Source organism: Eublepharis macularius, chromosome 3 (assembly GCF_028583425.1).
Source record: "Eublepharis macularius isolate TG4126 chromosome 3, MPM_Emac_v1.0, whole genome shotgun sequence".
NCBI lineage: Eukaryota > Metazoa > Chordata > Lepidosauria > Squamata > Eublepharidae > Eublepharis > Eublepharis macularius.
Window position 1 is genome coordinate 91,312,093 of NC_072792.1, and position 14,221 is coordinate 91,326,313.

The 14,221-nt window shown below is 41.5% G+C and overlaps 1 protein-coding gene across 1 annotated transcript in view; it reads left to right on the top strand.

Moving 5' to 3' along the window:
• The window catches only part of RIPK4 (receptor interacting serine/threonine kinase 4), a 42,762-nt gene that overhangs the window by 9,705 nt on the left and 18,836 nt on the right, over positions 1-14,221 (top strand). The window contains exon 2 of the mRNA XM_054975043.1: positions 10,059-10,350. Coding sequence (XP_054831018.1) covers positions 10,059-10,350 — 292 coding nt within the window. The remainder of the gene's footprint in view (positions 1-10,058; positions 10,351-14,221) is intronic.

The window sequence follows — 14,221 nt, forward strand, 5'->3', positions numbered from 1 at the left end:
CTTTATTAACAGCTTCTGCTAATTTATTTGGGGCACATATTAGGCTAACTGGCCTGTAACTTTGGAGATTCCTCTTGGACTTAACATTTGTATACTTTCCAGTGTTCTGGTACAGAGGCCAATTTTAGTGACCAGTTGCATATATTTGTTAGTATGGAGCTCACATTTGAGTGCCATAAGAACCCTTGGTGTATGTCATCCAGACCCAGTGATTTATTTTATTTTATTTTTTTAATTGCTAATATCAAAGAAAAAAACTACATACAGAAAAAGGAAAAAAAACGGGGAGAGGGAAAAAACAACATATAAAAACACAAACTACAGCTACAAGTATTGCATTCCCTTCATAATACAATTATTTAAAGTTAAACTTTCTAATATGCTATTAGATTGGTAGATCTTATAAGATATGAACTACAGTCAGGATCAGGTCTTCTTCCCCCCCTTGCGTCTCGGTCTCAGTTCTCTCTGAACAGCTACAATAGCTGCGCTCACTCCCTCCTCCCCACTCCCCACATTCTGAATCTTCTTCTTGCTGGAACTCTTGATGATTAAGCACAAAGTCCCTCAGCTGTACTTCCGATATTATCTTGTAGGCTTGGTCTTTATATCTGAACCAGATGGCTTCCGGAAATAACCATTTGTATTTTAAATCACGCTTCCTCAGAAGAGCTGCAAACCTTATGTACTTTAATCTTCTTTTCCGAGCTAAAAATGGAACGTCCTTCAATATCTTAACCTTGTTGCCAAGAAAGTCCAAGTCCACATTGTTCGAATTATATAAAATGGTGTCCTGAGTCTTCTTAGATGAAAAATCAATAATAATCTCGCGAGGCAGCTGACGCTTCGTTGCATATTTTGAAGATGTCCGACGGACTTCCAGAATATCGCTTTTTAACTCTTCTTTAGTTGCCTTTGCGGATGACGCCAAAAGTTCCAACACCAAATCCTTCAAGTTTTCACTTTCCTCCTCCTTCACATTCTGTAGACGCAATACCGTCTGAGCACGGTCCACTTGTAGTCCTATCAATTGATTCTCCAAAAGCTTTACTTCTTTGTTTGTTGCTCTCATGAGTGTTGCATTTTCCCGAGCAGATTGCTCTGCCCTGAACGCTACATCTTTAATGGTTTTCACTTCACTTTCAACTGAGCCAACCCTTTGTCCGATTTCATTTAGCTTATCAACAAAGGGCTTCATAGCTTCAACGACTGACAGTTTAACCACCAAGAGATTCTCCCTTCCCTTGTAACGCTGCTAGAACAGATTTGCTCACAGCAGGGCTCTGCTTTTTCTTCGCCATCTTGGGGGGGGGAGTCCGCCAACTAAGTTCCAAAACTCAGTGAAGGGGAATATATCCGAACCTTCTTAAGCTTCAACTCCCACCAATCCTTCGCATACGCTTAGAATGACAGAAGGGATTCGCTTACTTACAGGTTTTCACCTTAAATCTGCTTGTTGCCGTTCTCCATGGCCCGGCAGCATGCGATGTGCTGCGCAAGTCTGCTGGCCTCCATAGGAGCAGATGGGCTATTAACCCCCTGGATCGACTTCAGGGGGCTCTTCCCACAGCGCTCCGGACCCTGACCCCCTGACTGGGAGTCCTGGGGGTTAACCCTCGCAGGTCAACCACCCGGTCAGGCTGCTCGGCCGCTTCCTCCCGAACCTGCGGAGAGGAGCGTCCGACATGGCCGGGAAAACGAAAACGAATCCAGACCCAGTGATTTATTTATTTCCAGTTCACCTAACAGTTCTTGAACCTTCTCTCTAGTCTCTTCAGTTTGACTCAGTTTTTCAGACACCCTTCCAAAAAACAGTGGCTCCATTTTCTACAGTGAAAATAGATGCAATTGATTAAAGTAAAACTTCTAGTGAAGCTTCTTCCTATTAGTATTTCTCCCAAGATAGTGACTGTGTGATAGCTTCTCTAGAGAGACATGCAGCCTAGGAAGATACAAGTGCTTCTTAATTCCCACCAGTATTCTGACTGAACCATGGAAACAGTATGCCATATGCACAGTGTGTAGCCTAGGAAACTTCAGTTGTTGTTTGTCAGTGGTGCTGTGCTCAAAAAGCCAACCCCTGCTTTTTTGCTGAGCAGTGTGCCTTAGAACATGCTAAATATGGTCTTCTCATATTGAGCCGTAGTCAAGGGCAAGTACAACTAACTTGTTCTGTGCTTGGGTTTATGTTTATGTTTTTAAACAGTTAATCCTGATTTAGGGATAATTGCTATGACTGTGTATCCGCACAGTTACAGAAGCCACACACATCCATTTGCAGATGTTTTCATTAAGATGTTTAAAACTCTTACCCATAGTGTGTTATGGGAAGGTTAGAGTAATGCTAATACTGTCAACCTGATCTGTGAATATTCTGATAGTCATTGTAAACTGCCTTGAATATTCAGGGAAGGTTGTCTAGAAACTTTCAGAGTATATAAAACACTCTATTTTGGAGCTGCTTAAGCAAACCATACATTGGCAACTGCTATTGGCAACTCCTTCAGGGTCAACTCATTTAATACAGCCTCTAGGGAGGGATGGAGATTGTTGAGTACCTAGAATGATTTTTATATGTCTGCAGGTCCCAAAGAGAACCTGGGGCTTCAGTGAAAGAATGCCGTGGCTGTAGTTTTAGTGTCACTTCATTGCATTTCTGAAATCTAAGCTCTTTGTGCTAGATAGAGCTAGGAATAAAAAAGACTGGGTGTGCAGCCAATAATACTTTTTCTTTGCTTTTAAGATGGTATTCATGACAAAATCCATCCAGCTTCTAGAAACCTAATCTTTAAGACAACTTGATCTGTTTTTATTGAGAGCCAAAATTCTTGTATCTGATACCACCACTGAGCTGGTTCTGGCTAAGTAATATGCAAACAAGGTGCTGATAGATCACGGCTGCAACTTTGAGAATGTTGAAATGACAGCTTGGCTTCAGTTGAACAGGAAGGCAGCGAATAAATGCAATATTTGAGTCTGTGCAGGATGGTTGAAACCTGCCATACCTTCTGCCTGCCTTCAGTCCCCAGATCAGTTTTACACAAGGGGCCACATTTTTTTTTATAGCTATAGCAGATCTTCGGTTCTCAATCAAATGTGGCCATAAGGCAAGGAATTACAAAAAGAAAGCCTTGTTCTGCTTTGGTTTCTTGTACAAGTTAAACCAAAAGTAAAGGGCTTTGTTTAAATGCTGTATCCTTTCATCTGTGGAGGGAGGAATACAGCTGGTGAACAAACCAGCATTCAGTCTGTCACTATGGAATATGTCATGTCAGTTGCAAAACCAGGAAGAAATTCGACTTGCATCACACCTGAAGAATTTGCTGTCTTTTTCTGTAGAAACACAAAAGATGTTCAAAGGATATAGCAAAGCATATTGTCAGAGAGAAATTCATGAAGATGGTCTCCTGAAAATGGATGACTTAAGAAAAACATATCAAAATCCTGAAACTTCACACATATGAAATTTGCTTTCTGTGATTCCCAACAGAAGAAAGTATCTTGAAGGCTCTTTGTTGAAAATGTGTATGTGTTTGCAGCCTATAGCCAAGGGCAATGAGAGGGAGAAGGCAAGATGACAAACTCAGACTCACACTTTAGCTGGGATGAAAATGACCACAACTTTATTGAATACAGCATGAAGGAGGATTGGCGATGCATATGGATCGGATCCCAAAGCATCGGCTGACCCACCTGCCAGCAGATGATCCCTCACCCCCAGACCACAGCTGAGGGAGGGAACAAAGGAATGACATTAAGGGGGAGATAGCCTGGGTGTACACCTCTGTGTGATTTCCCCTGCCACCTGGGAGTGAATATGGCCCCTAGCTGGGCACATGCATCTCCACAACTCACTCCCATGATCCCTTATGGGGTCCCCTTAATGGAGATTGGGCATGCAGGCCCTGCCTCTCTCCAAAAGGGATCTGATCCAATGACAAACTGCCCAACAAAGTTGTGACAAAACAATAAACATACAAAACAGAGAGAGGTGGATGGGTTTTCGCTGGCCGAGAGCGAAGTATAGGGAGGAGCGGGGCATCAGCTGAATAAATACCAAGCTGCGGGACCAGAGGGAGAACTGCCTCCCTGAGGTCTGAAGCCCAGCCCTGCCCCTGGCGAGCTCACCCCTCCCCAGCCATTCCTGATAAGTTGGTTGGGGATTCAAAGTGATCGGCCATGGGTTCACCTGAGGATGCCAGGCGAGCCCTCTAACATGGCAGCCACCCTGCCTCATCCCTCACTCCTCGATGGCTGCAGTGAGTCTGGTGGCTGTCATTTCTTTTAAAAGTAGTTGAATCTGAAAGTATTTCTCTACTTGAAGAAGAAATGAGGGAACTTTTAGAATAATGACCTTTCTTCTAAGGTTTTTGTCTGTGAAAGTTTTGTTCCCATAATATGTGTTCTCAATCTGTATTCTACCACAATTGAGAGCCAATGTAGTGTGGTGGACTAGCATCTGGGAGATCCAGGTTAAAAAACCTTTATGCCATGGAGGCTTGCTGGGTGACCTTGGGCCAGCCTAACCTTCCTCTCCAGCTTGTTGTGAGGATGAAATGGAGCAGAGGAGCTGCTTTGGGTCACCATAGAGGAGAAAGATAGTGTATAAATTAAGTAAATACATACATTCTCTGAACACCAATAAGGTGCTCCTGGGTGCTCTTCCCACATTTGTTTCTGGCTTTTGCCTGTTCTATCAGTATATTTTTCCACTAGTGTGATAGTGTGGGAAAGCTAAGCTTGTCTCCTTCCCCTTCCTCAAGGTCAAATGCTGCGTGGTGCAGAGAACCTGCTTTGAAACGTAATAATTACATGACATTTAAGGCTAACTTAGCCATTTTCTCATGGTGCTCACACATAGAAGCCATCTTACGTGTATTTTGTCTTAAAATTATATTTCGAATTTCTATACCCTGGAAAATCTTAACGTAAATTGAAGGGGCAGGGTATGGTGACTTGCAGCCTTGTTACATCTTGCAGTATTCATCATGTTAACAGAATTTTATAAAAAGCTCAGATATATCATCATATGAAAATGCTGTGCAGATCAGCTTGTCATTGAAAGCTAATTGGGTAAGATGGTTCAGGTACAGAATACAGCAGCATTTTATTGAAGAACAAGTCTCCTTATTCAGTAAGTGAAGAGCGCAGCTGGGATAGTCTGGGTTATTTTAATGTCTCAGATGTGGCCCACAGTGCTTGAAATCATGGGTGAGATGAATCAGGTAGATCTCAAGAACAGGCTGCTAATTATCTGAAAGGCGTTAAAGAATGTGCAGTTGCTGCACTCTTCACACCTGTTCTTGCCCATACATGTCTGTGTGGCTCCTAATTGCTTCCTGCTGCATCTGGTACAAATATCCCCATAGAAACAGCTTCTGTTGGTCATGGTTTGAAAATATAATTTCTAGTGACTGTGAGTTCAGTTTTTGTCTGGTATGGCTCCACTGTCTTTTACAGTACCATGGCTGGCAGAAATTTAACAGGTAAGGATTATTTTGACTTTACAATACCGGGAACGGTTTACCTGTTGAACTTTACTCTCAAGGGCATGAGAACTAGATAGAAAAACAAATCGTGGCAGTTTGAACAGTGTTTGTTGTACTGCGTGTATAGTCTGACTTTCAAAATACTTATCCCCCAAAGACAAAAGCAGTAAATAGTGATACCTGTATTTGTACCCTGTACAAAAAAAGGGGGTTTATGGAGAAGGATGAGTTCTAGAAAGGTGCTCTTGAAGCTTCCTACTGGGAATAGACTGATATCCTCCTCCTGTAGCTTGTTCACAGATTAAATAAGCAAATTATTTTTTTTACTGACTTTTGCTGGATCTTTATCTTCCTTTTTGAAATAGCAATGAAGCATTTAACTGGCTTTTCTCAGGATGTAGATGCTAGAAACATACACTTTTAAAGTAGTACTGCTTGCCCATCCAGTTTTTTATAATTGTAATCTGCAGAGTACAGTCCTTTGGGCATTACAATAAAGTAGATACACACAAATTTATGGAGACAAAGGCCACTTAAATGATACAAAGAACAATCCAGCTGCTTGTAAGAGGGTACAGATGGAGCAGTAGGTTATGGTATTTCTTTAGGTTACTGAACAGCTCTTTCTGGAACCACCATAGCTATCTTCTGAATGGTACTGTCCAACAGGCATGGTATTCTTGGATCAGTTGAGACCAAAAAAAAAATCTGCCCCTAATTGATTAAAGCCATTTATATGTAATGAAGCTCTAAAACAAGGAGGCTTTCCCTTTGATAGAATTGCAAGGTTTTGCTGAGCTTGTCTGCTCTTCATGACTACTGCTCATATGCTGGTCATTCAGAATTCTGTTTTGAAGGATTACATGCTGTTTATTGACATAGTTCTGGAAAACTGGAAGATTATGAATAGGGACTGAATAAGGCTGGTGGTGATGATCTGAACAATTGTGTTCTGTTGACTGAGGCTGAAAGATAGGAAAATAAACCTAACATGATCTGTCTAGCAAACTTTGTATAAATGGAAGTGATGGAATAATAACAACAACATTCTATTTATATACCGCCCTTCAGGACAACACCCACTCAGAGCAGTTTACAAAGTACGTCATTTTTATCCCCACAACAATCACCCTGTGAGGTGGATGGGGCTGAGAGAGCTCTGGAAGAGCTGTGACTGGCCTGAGGTCACCCAGCTGGCTTCAACGGGAATAGTGGGGAATCAAACCTGGCTCTTCAGATTAGAGTCCTGTGCTCTTAACCACTACACCAAACTGGCTGGAACAGGACATTGCCACTAAAAGCCATTGATGCCTTTCTGCTTGGAACGTTGGTTTAATTACGCTTGGTTTAATTACGCACATGCAGTTCCTCTTACAGTATAGCACTTCTCATTGCAATGATCCACGTAGAAATATTCAAGATGGTGGTAGTATGAATGTCTGCCTAATTGAGGATAGTCATTCTAGTTTTCTCTGCTTTTTGTTGATTTGGCAACTGATAAAGCAGGAAACATCTTCCTCAGATAAAGCTTTGTTTGAAGATTTATGGGCTTCACGGAGCTAGTTTCTTCTAGGTTCCATCAACTTTTCAGTCTGAATATTGCCAGTGTGTGAAGCATGGAATATTGAACTCAGTTTTAACCCCAGTGCTTGCCCAACCTTAACATGAAAGCTATTCCACTATTGGATGTGGATGTGGAGATTCCAGGCACTGAACCTGGGACCTTCTGCATATAAAGCAGATGCTCTGCCATGTAGCCTTGTCCTTCATCTCTTACTATACCTAAATTGAAGAACTGTTGCTATTTAAAGAGAACTTTTGCAGAAATGGACTCCAAGTCTTATGGAGACTTGGCTCTTTAATTTGCTCTTTCTTCTTGTAATTCATCAGTCTTGTCTGTCAGAAATGTTAACAATTCACACTTTTAAATGTGGGGTTGCCAGTTAAAGACTGAAGATTTGATCCAGACCTCATTGAAACCTTACTTGCCAGTGGTAAGCCACTTAAAATAATGGGAAGAGGGTTTTTTTTAATGGCTCTTTATCCCTCCGACTTAGGCCCTCATGCATTTCCTCAGTGTTCCTCTCTTACAGGAGCAGTGTTTTGGAGAGCTAAATTTGCTTTGTTAGAAAGTTCCTTAATTTCCCTTCTGTTAGGAGAGCTCGGTCCTATATCTGTCATTGAAGAATAATAATTTTTCACAGTTCTCATCAAACTCCAATGAGAAACTTCCCTAAGAAGATGTGAATAATAATAATGGTAACGCATTCCTTTGAGCTGTAGGTACTTAACACATTACCAGTTCTCTTGATACTTAACTACTAAATGGGTGGCACAAATGCTAGGTTTTTCCTGTCTTCTACACCTATTCAGCTGTCATAATTAGACAAGGGCACGAACCGTATTACAAACCAAAAAAACCCATGAACCACCTGATCGTCTGTTCGTGAACTGGTGGTTCATGAGGGTCCATGGCCAATGAACCAGCGTTCATAAGAGGCCCGGTTCATTGTGTTCGACTGTGGTTCGTGAAGCCAGACAGTCAGGCACCATCAATCAATTCCCTTGGAAATGGAGCTGGGGGAATGCCTGAACTCTCTCTGCACTCCTTCTGTCGCCCTGGAAACCCGAAACGAAGCCCAGCTTACCTTGATCGGCAGGTCTTCCTTCCAACCATGGAGCTGCAAATTGGTTACAATTGGTTACATGGGAGAAGACACCCAGAGTGGGGGAGGGGTGTTCTGTAGCTATGGGCACTCCAATCTCATCCCTGCAAACCCTGATAGGCAGTTCTGACGGCCAACCCCTTGTACACTGGGCCAACATCAACTGGTGGCTCTAATTATATCAAATGGGAGTTCCCTGGGGGCCTCGGATTGGAGAGGGTATAAATCCAAGATCCCTATTGCAATCTTGACCAAACTTGGATGCTGGCTGGAGGAGAGCCTGCTAAACACTCCCTGGGAATATGGGCTCTCTAAGTCCAACAGGGGCCGTTCTGACGCCCAAGAAACTCAAACCGGTTCCTCAGCAGGAAATGTTCGTTTCGGTTCATTAGTTCGTGTTTGTTGGCGGCACCGAACCACGAACTGCTGGTTCGTTAAATTTTTTTGGATCATGCCCCTGTCTAGTCATCATACCCTCTGATTCTTTTGAAGAACAAGATCTCATGATTTCATTAGTGTGTACTGCATGGAAATTCGAAAAATTCTTTTGAGACCTGCAGTCAGACCCCATCTGGCTTACTCAATACCATACTAAATCCCTTGGTATGCTTAAAGTAAATAGAGTATTTTTGTATATCGTATTCTAATCTATGCTGTAGATTTGCCTTGAACATTTAGCAAATAACCTCAGAAAATCAACACCACCAGGCCTTTTCTGGGTATTATGCACATGTAAGCTGCATGCTAAAGTCAGTTTGTTACTGATTTTAAGTGAGTGGAATCCAGCAACTTAATCTCGTCTTGATAGATGTGTATGAGGTATGCTCACCAGTTTAATGGTTTTCCACGTCAGTAAGCCTGTGAGCATTAGGACTACCAGAAGGGGTTTAATGAAAACACAACTTCTTCTTGTAGGCAGATCATTTAGGAGGGTGCACAGTAACCTGGTTTGTTCTTGTTTCTTTCTCTCCAGTCATAAGGATGAATAATCCATTCTTTTTTTAAAAAAAAAATCATGGAATAGTTCACTTTAGGTCTTTCTCATTTTTTTTTACTGTAGCGCAGATAAAATACAGCACCATGTTGCACATTTCATGTTCATTATCAGGGGATGCATTATAATGAAAGAGTTTTAAGATACTCAATATGTCTAACTTTCATGCGTCTTTGTGCTGTGTTGACGGTAGGCTGTTTATTTATAAGCCAAAATAACTCTACTTGTTCTAGTTACACATAAATTATTTAGGTGAAATTAAGATGTAAAATAATACTTTATAGGTTTTCTTACTGTGCTTTATGTGAAGTCCATGCAATCTTTTAATGAATGGTTTTGACTTGATAATGTTGATTGCTAAATGATATGCATTTAATAAGTTAAACTTCCAGTATATAAATAGCACTGTTCATGATAGAGAGCAAGTGCTCCTGGCTTCCATACATCTCCTGCCTGTTGCCAACCTCGAATGAACTGATTGCAGTATGATTTAAGTACCAGGTTGGTTGTAACTGAGTACTACTGCTTGTTTTAACTGACTGGTGGTGTACTAAATCTGGGGCTGCTGCTTCTGGAGAACTCCCCTGCCTTTCCCAATAATGTCAGGTAGAATTTACCCATCTCATGATGTTAAATGTTGCTTGGTTTACTAAACAATTATGATGTGCCATTGCCACTAGTCTTCCATGTGCACATAAGAGAATTTATAGTGCTGGGAAAGAGGGCGCGCTTGTCCTCAGTCAATAAATAGTCTTCTGTTCCTTAACTCTCAGTAGTGATATAGTGGGAGTGAGAATATGTGGAATTTATTTATTACATGTTGGTTAAAATGTCAGCACCAACAAATGGGCGCAACATCATTAATAGAGATGATCTAAACTAGCCCTGTTTTTTGCTCTTTTTATTTAGAGAGCGCTTGGAACTGTTGGAAGAAGCCAAGAAAATGGAAATGGCAAAGTTTCGTTACATCCTTCCAGTTTATGGCATTTGTAAGGAGCCAGTGGGCTTGGTCATGGAATATATGGAGACAGGGTCGCTGGAAAAGCTCCTGGCCTCAGAACCGCTACCTTGGAAGCTGCGCTTCCGAATCATCCATGAGACAGCTGTGGGCATGAACTTTCTTCATTGTATGTCTCCACCCCTGTTACATCTGGACCTTAAGCCTGCAAACATATTACTTGATGCTCATTATCATGTCAAGGTAAGTCCTAAATTTTGCCTTCAGATGCATAGTGATATCAAAAACAAAAAGTGCCATAGAACTCTCCTTTTATTTTTTTTATAGTATCCCAAAATGGTTTCCCCATTGAACTGACCATATTAAGGTGGCAATTCTGGTATAATAAAAACTTAATTTGTGGGGTTCAGAATAAGTTCTTACCTGTCATGCATAAAGATTGGTCATGAGTTTAATAAGGTATTTTTTGCTTTAAAAGGTTATACAGCTTGCTAAGAACAGCTGCAGTGTCTGTACTATAAACAATGATTTTAAAAGCAGTACCTCGACCTAAAATAGGGCAAAAATATTTTTTTCTGCAGTAAACATAACTAGCTACAGTTTGTATTCAACACTGGGTAAATAAATGTGTGGAATTTTTCCTTGCAAGGAAGATTATGGTGGTGGCTTTAAACGTTTTTCTGTCTCCCCGGCCCTACAAGCAATGTGGTGTAGAATTCATGTTTTGTGTGTGGACGAAACTATGTAAACAGATGCTGGCTGAGATGTTGGCAATAATTCCTTTCTGTATGTATGGGATCTTCTAATTCTAAAGCATAGGTACTCAACTTGTATCACTCTGCAAAATCTTTTTTCCTATTATTTTAACTTGTTGCTTTAATTTTCTTTCTGTTGTTCCCCATTTTCTCTCTGCAGTCAGGAGTGTTTTCTCTTTTTTTCTTCTTTACATGCTCAAGTCCATTCCCTTTTTTATTCCTGGAGTATCTTGGGTTTGCTCATCTCCTCTCCCTTATTTCTGTTCTTCTTACAGAACATGGTGACAACTGTGTACACATCTTTTTCACTTTGTGCACAGGCAGCTGGCAAATACCCCCCCAGGCTGTTTATTTATTGGTTTGTTTATTTGATTTAATTTATACTCCGCCCTCCCCATGAATGGCCTCAGGGCGGCTCACAGCATCCATAAAATACAATAAATTAATCATAAAAGTATAAAACTTTTTCAGCTTGGGAAAATGTTATGGGGACAGACTCCCCTGCTCTCCCACTTCATGGTCTTCAGCCGGATCGGATCCCTGCAGTGCTTTAAACGGAGTTTCCCCACAGCTACTATGTGGCTGTGAGGAAAGCAAGATGGATCCAGGGAAGCCAGACCACCAGGTCCATTACATGCATTTGGGTTACCTAAAATCCAGCTGAAATTCTCCAATATGGTTCCGCAATATTAGAAAAACCCAGATTTATTCAGCCATTATTTTCTATGGGGAAAATTATCTTGAGGGGTGTGTGTGTCATTTTTCAAGCAAACTCCACCAGATTTGCAGGGAACCTACTTCTGATTGTCCTGTAACCCCCACCCACCACCACCAAGTTTCAGGAAGATCAGACTTCAGAGTCCAGTTCTGTGGACCCCTGAACGAGGTGCTCCCAGCCACTGTCCTATGAGGAAAAAGTCAAAGCTCACTCCTACTGCATAAGCATACTGGGGTAAGGCTGCCATTGTCAAGACACACTCCCAAATGCAAAATCAATACACATAACACCCAACAGGACAAAATTGATGTCCCACCAAAACCCAAGTGCCCCCTGAACAAGCTGCCCAGCCACTCTCTATTGTTTCTTATGGTTGGAAAGTTTCCAGACTGGTTTCCAGGCAGAAACACACAGGAGCAAGGCTGCCACTGGTCAGAGGCACACACCCAAATGCATCCTCAATCCAGAGAGAGCCTAACAGAACTATACTGGAGCAAGAGAATGGAATCCCCCCAGAACCGAAATGAAGCAAGACCAACATCAAACCAGAGAATCATATTAAAATTCAGAATTCCACACAAACCAAATTTAAGCAAAGGACGCTGTTGTAACTTAATTTAACTGAACCAGTTTAACTGAACCAGTGTCACTCACAGAAGCCAGGCAGACAGAAGAACTCCTACACAGATTGGCCACTCACTTTCCCTCCCTGCCTTATTTGCCTTACTCCTCCTCCTCTCTCTCTTGGGGGGGGGGGGAAGTGGGAGAAGCTCAGGAAGGAGCCACCCTGAGGCTGAAGCATTGTTTCCTGGATAAATCCAGATTAATTCTAGATCCAGGTGCCAGGATCTGATCTGGGATTTTCTGATTTGATTCAGGAAAACTGGATTTAGGCAGATTGGCAATAAATCTGGCTTTCCCCCCAGACTTAGGATCTGAATCACACACCCCTACTGTTTGCATCAATGAAGAACTGAAAACTCTTAGAAATGTCAATATTTAGGGAACATACATGAAGGCTTGATTTTTATACTTTGAATCAAATGAAAGTTTGCAGTGTCTCATGGATTCTTGGAGTATTTTTTTCCCAATTGCCAATTTACTTGTCTTTTAAGAGTGTAATAATACTCTGATACCGTAATAACAAAATTTATTGGAAAGGAACACTTGTAGTAAGTCTGTTCCTTAGGATTGAAATCTACAAAAAGGTAAACTACTTATTTACTATTACTTGGGTTGCTATTAACTTGGCATTGCAATTTAAAGTAACAAATTGTAGCAATTTGTAAGTGCCAAATATGACGTGGCATCATATTGTCACAAGTCCCATATAGCAGATATTTCTCCAGAAAATGCATCCCTTTTTTTCTTTAAATGTTGTAACAGTTTCTAGTTTGGATCCAGAGTTTGTGTGATGTGAGTAGAAGTTACTTGCTTGTGAAGGTGTCACACAAATTCTCCTCCCCTGCCTCCCAATCTGCAGCTCTCTATGCCATCAGAATATTATAATAAAAATTATAATATACAAACTAGCCTTTGCTTCTACCTGCATTAACTTCATCTCTTAACAGTGGAATTTCAGTCTAATGGAAACTTAGAGACCAACAAGATTTTCAGAATGTCAGCTTTTGAGAGTCAGAGCTCCTTTCTTCAAACAGGTGTCTCTAAGGTGCCACTGGATGAAAATCCTACTGTTCAACTGCAGACCAACACAACTACCCACCTAAAACTTCATCTCTTAGCAGTTGTTTTTTTTGCACTGTGGAAGAAACATGTCTCCTAGTGACATCTCATCCCACTTTTGTGCCTAGGAGCTAAGAACAGCATTATAGCCTGTTCTCAGTGCTGAAGTCTAAGAGATGAGTGGCCCAAAGCAATTTGAATCAATGATGTGTTGAAACCTAACTGTTTCGCATTTTCCTCAGAGCCTTCCTCTGAGGCAGTAGGCTTCACCATCTAGGAACTGCTTCAGATGGTTATGATCTGTTCTTGTTCTTCACTTTCTTAGTTGATGGGAAACTGGTCCATTCAACCAATTGTTGAAGGCAACTTCTTCAACAATGAGTGAGTGTGTAATGAGTGTTTGTGTCAGCTACCAAGTCATGTAAATGTTGAGATGGCTGATAAGTCTTTTAGAACTCTTTCACTGACGTGGAGGGTTCTAATGCTGTTTACTCAGCATTTGTGATGCCAAAATACTGAGTGTTCCAGCTTTCCACATACTACTGAACTGCATTCTTCGCCTTGTCCAAAGGAGAGAGAGATGGTCAGAATGGCTGAAAAAGCCTTATTTTAAAAAATGCACTCAGTGCAATACAAAGATGACTAAAATGGGTGGGGACTCTCTTTGCCTCGTCTGCTTGGGAGAGGGGCATAATGTTAGCTTGTGCAAACACTGCCAGAGCTTAACCTCTAACGCCAGAGCGGAAAGAAGTACCAGGCTCAAGGCCACTTTATGGAAATGGGCATTGTTGGCCACGACTAGCTTATCTACTAAGTTGGCTAAGTCCTTGCAGAGCTTGATGATCAGCTGGATCCAACATCACCAGCCATTGTGCTCTCGGAGGCTCCAAGCCTCTCTTACCCAACCACACCGTCACAGATCCGGAAACATCGCTGGACCTTGATTGCACCAAGTTCA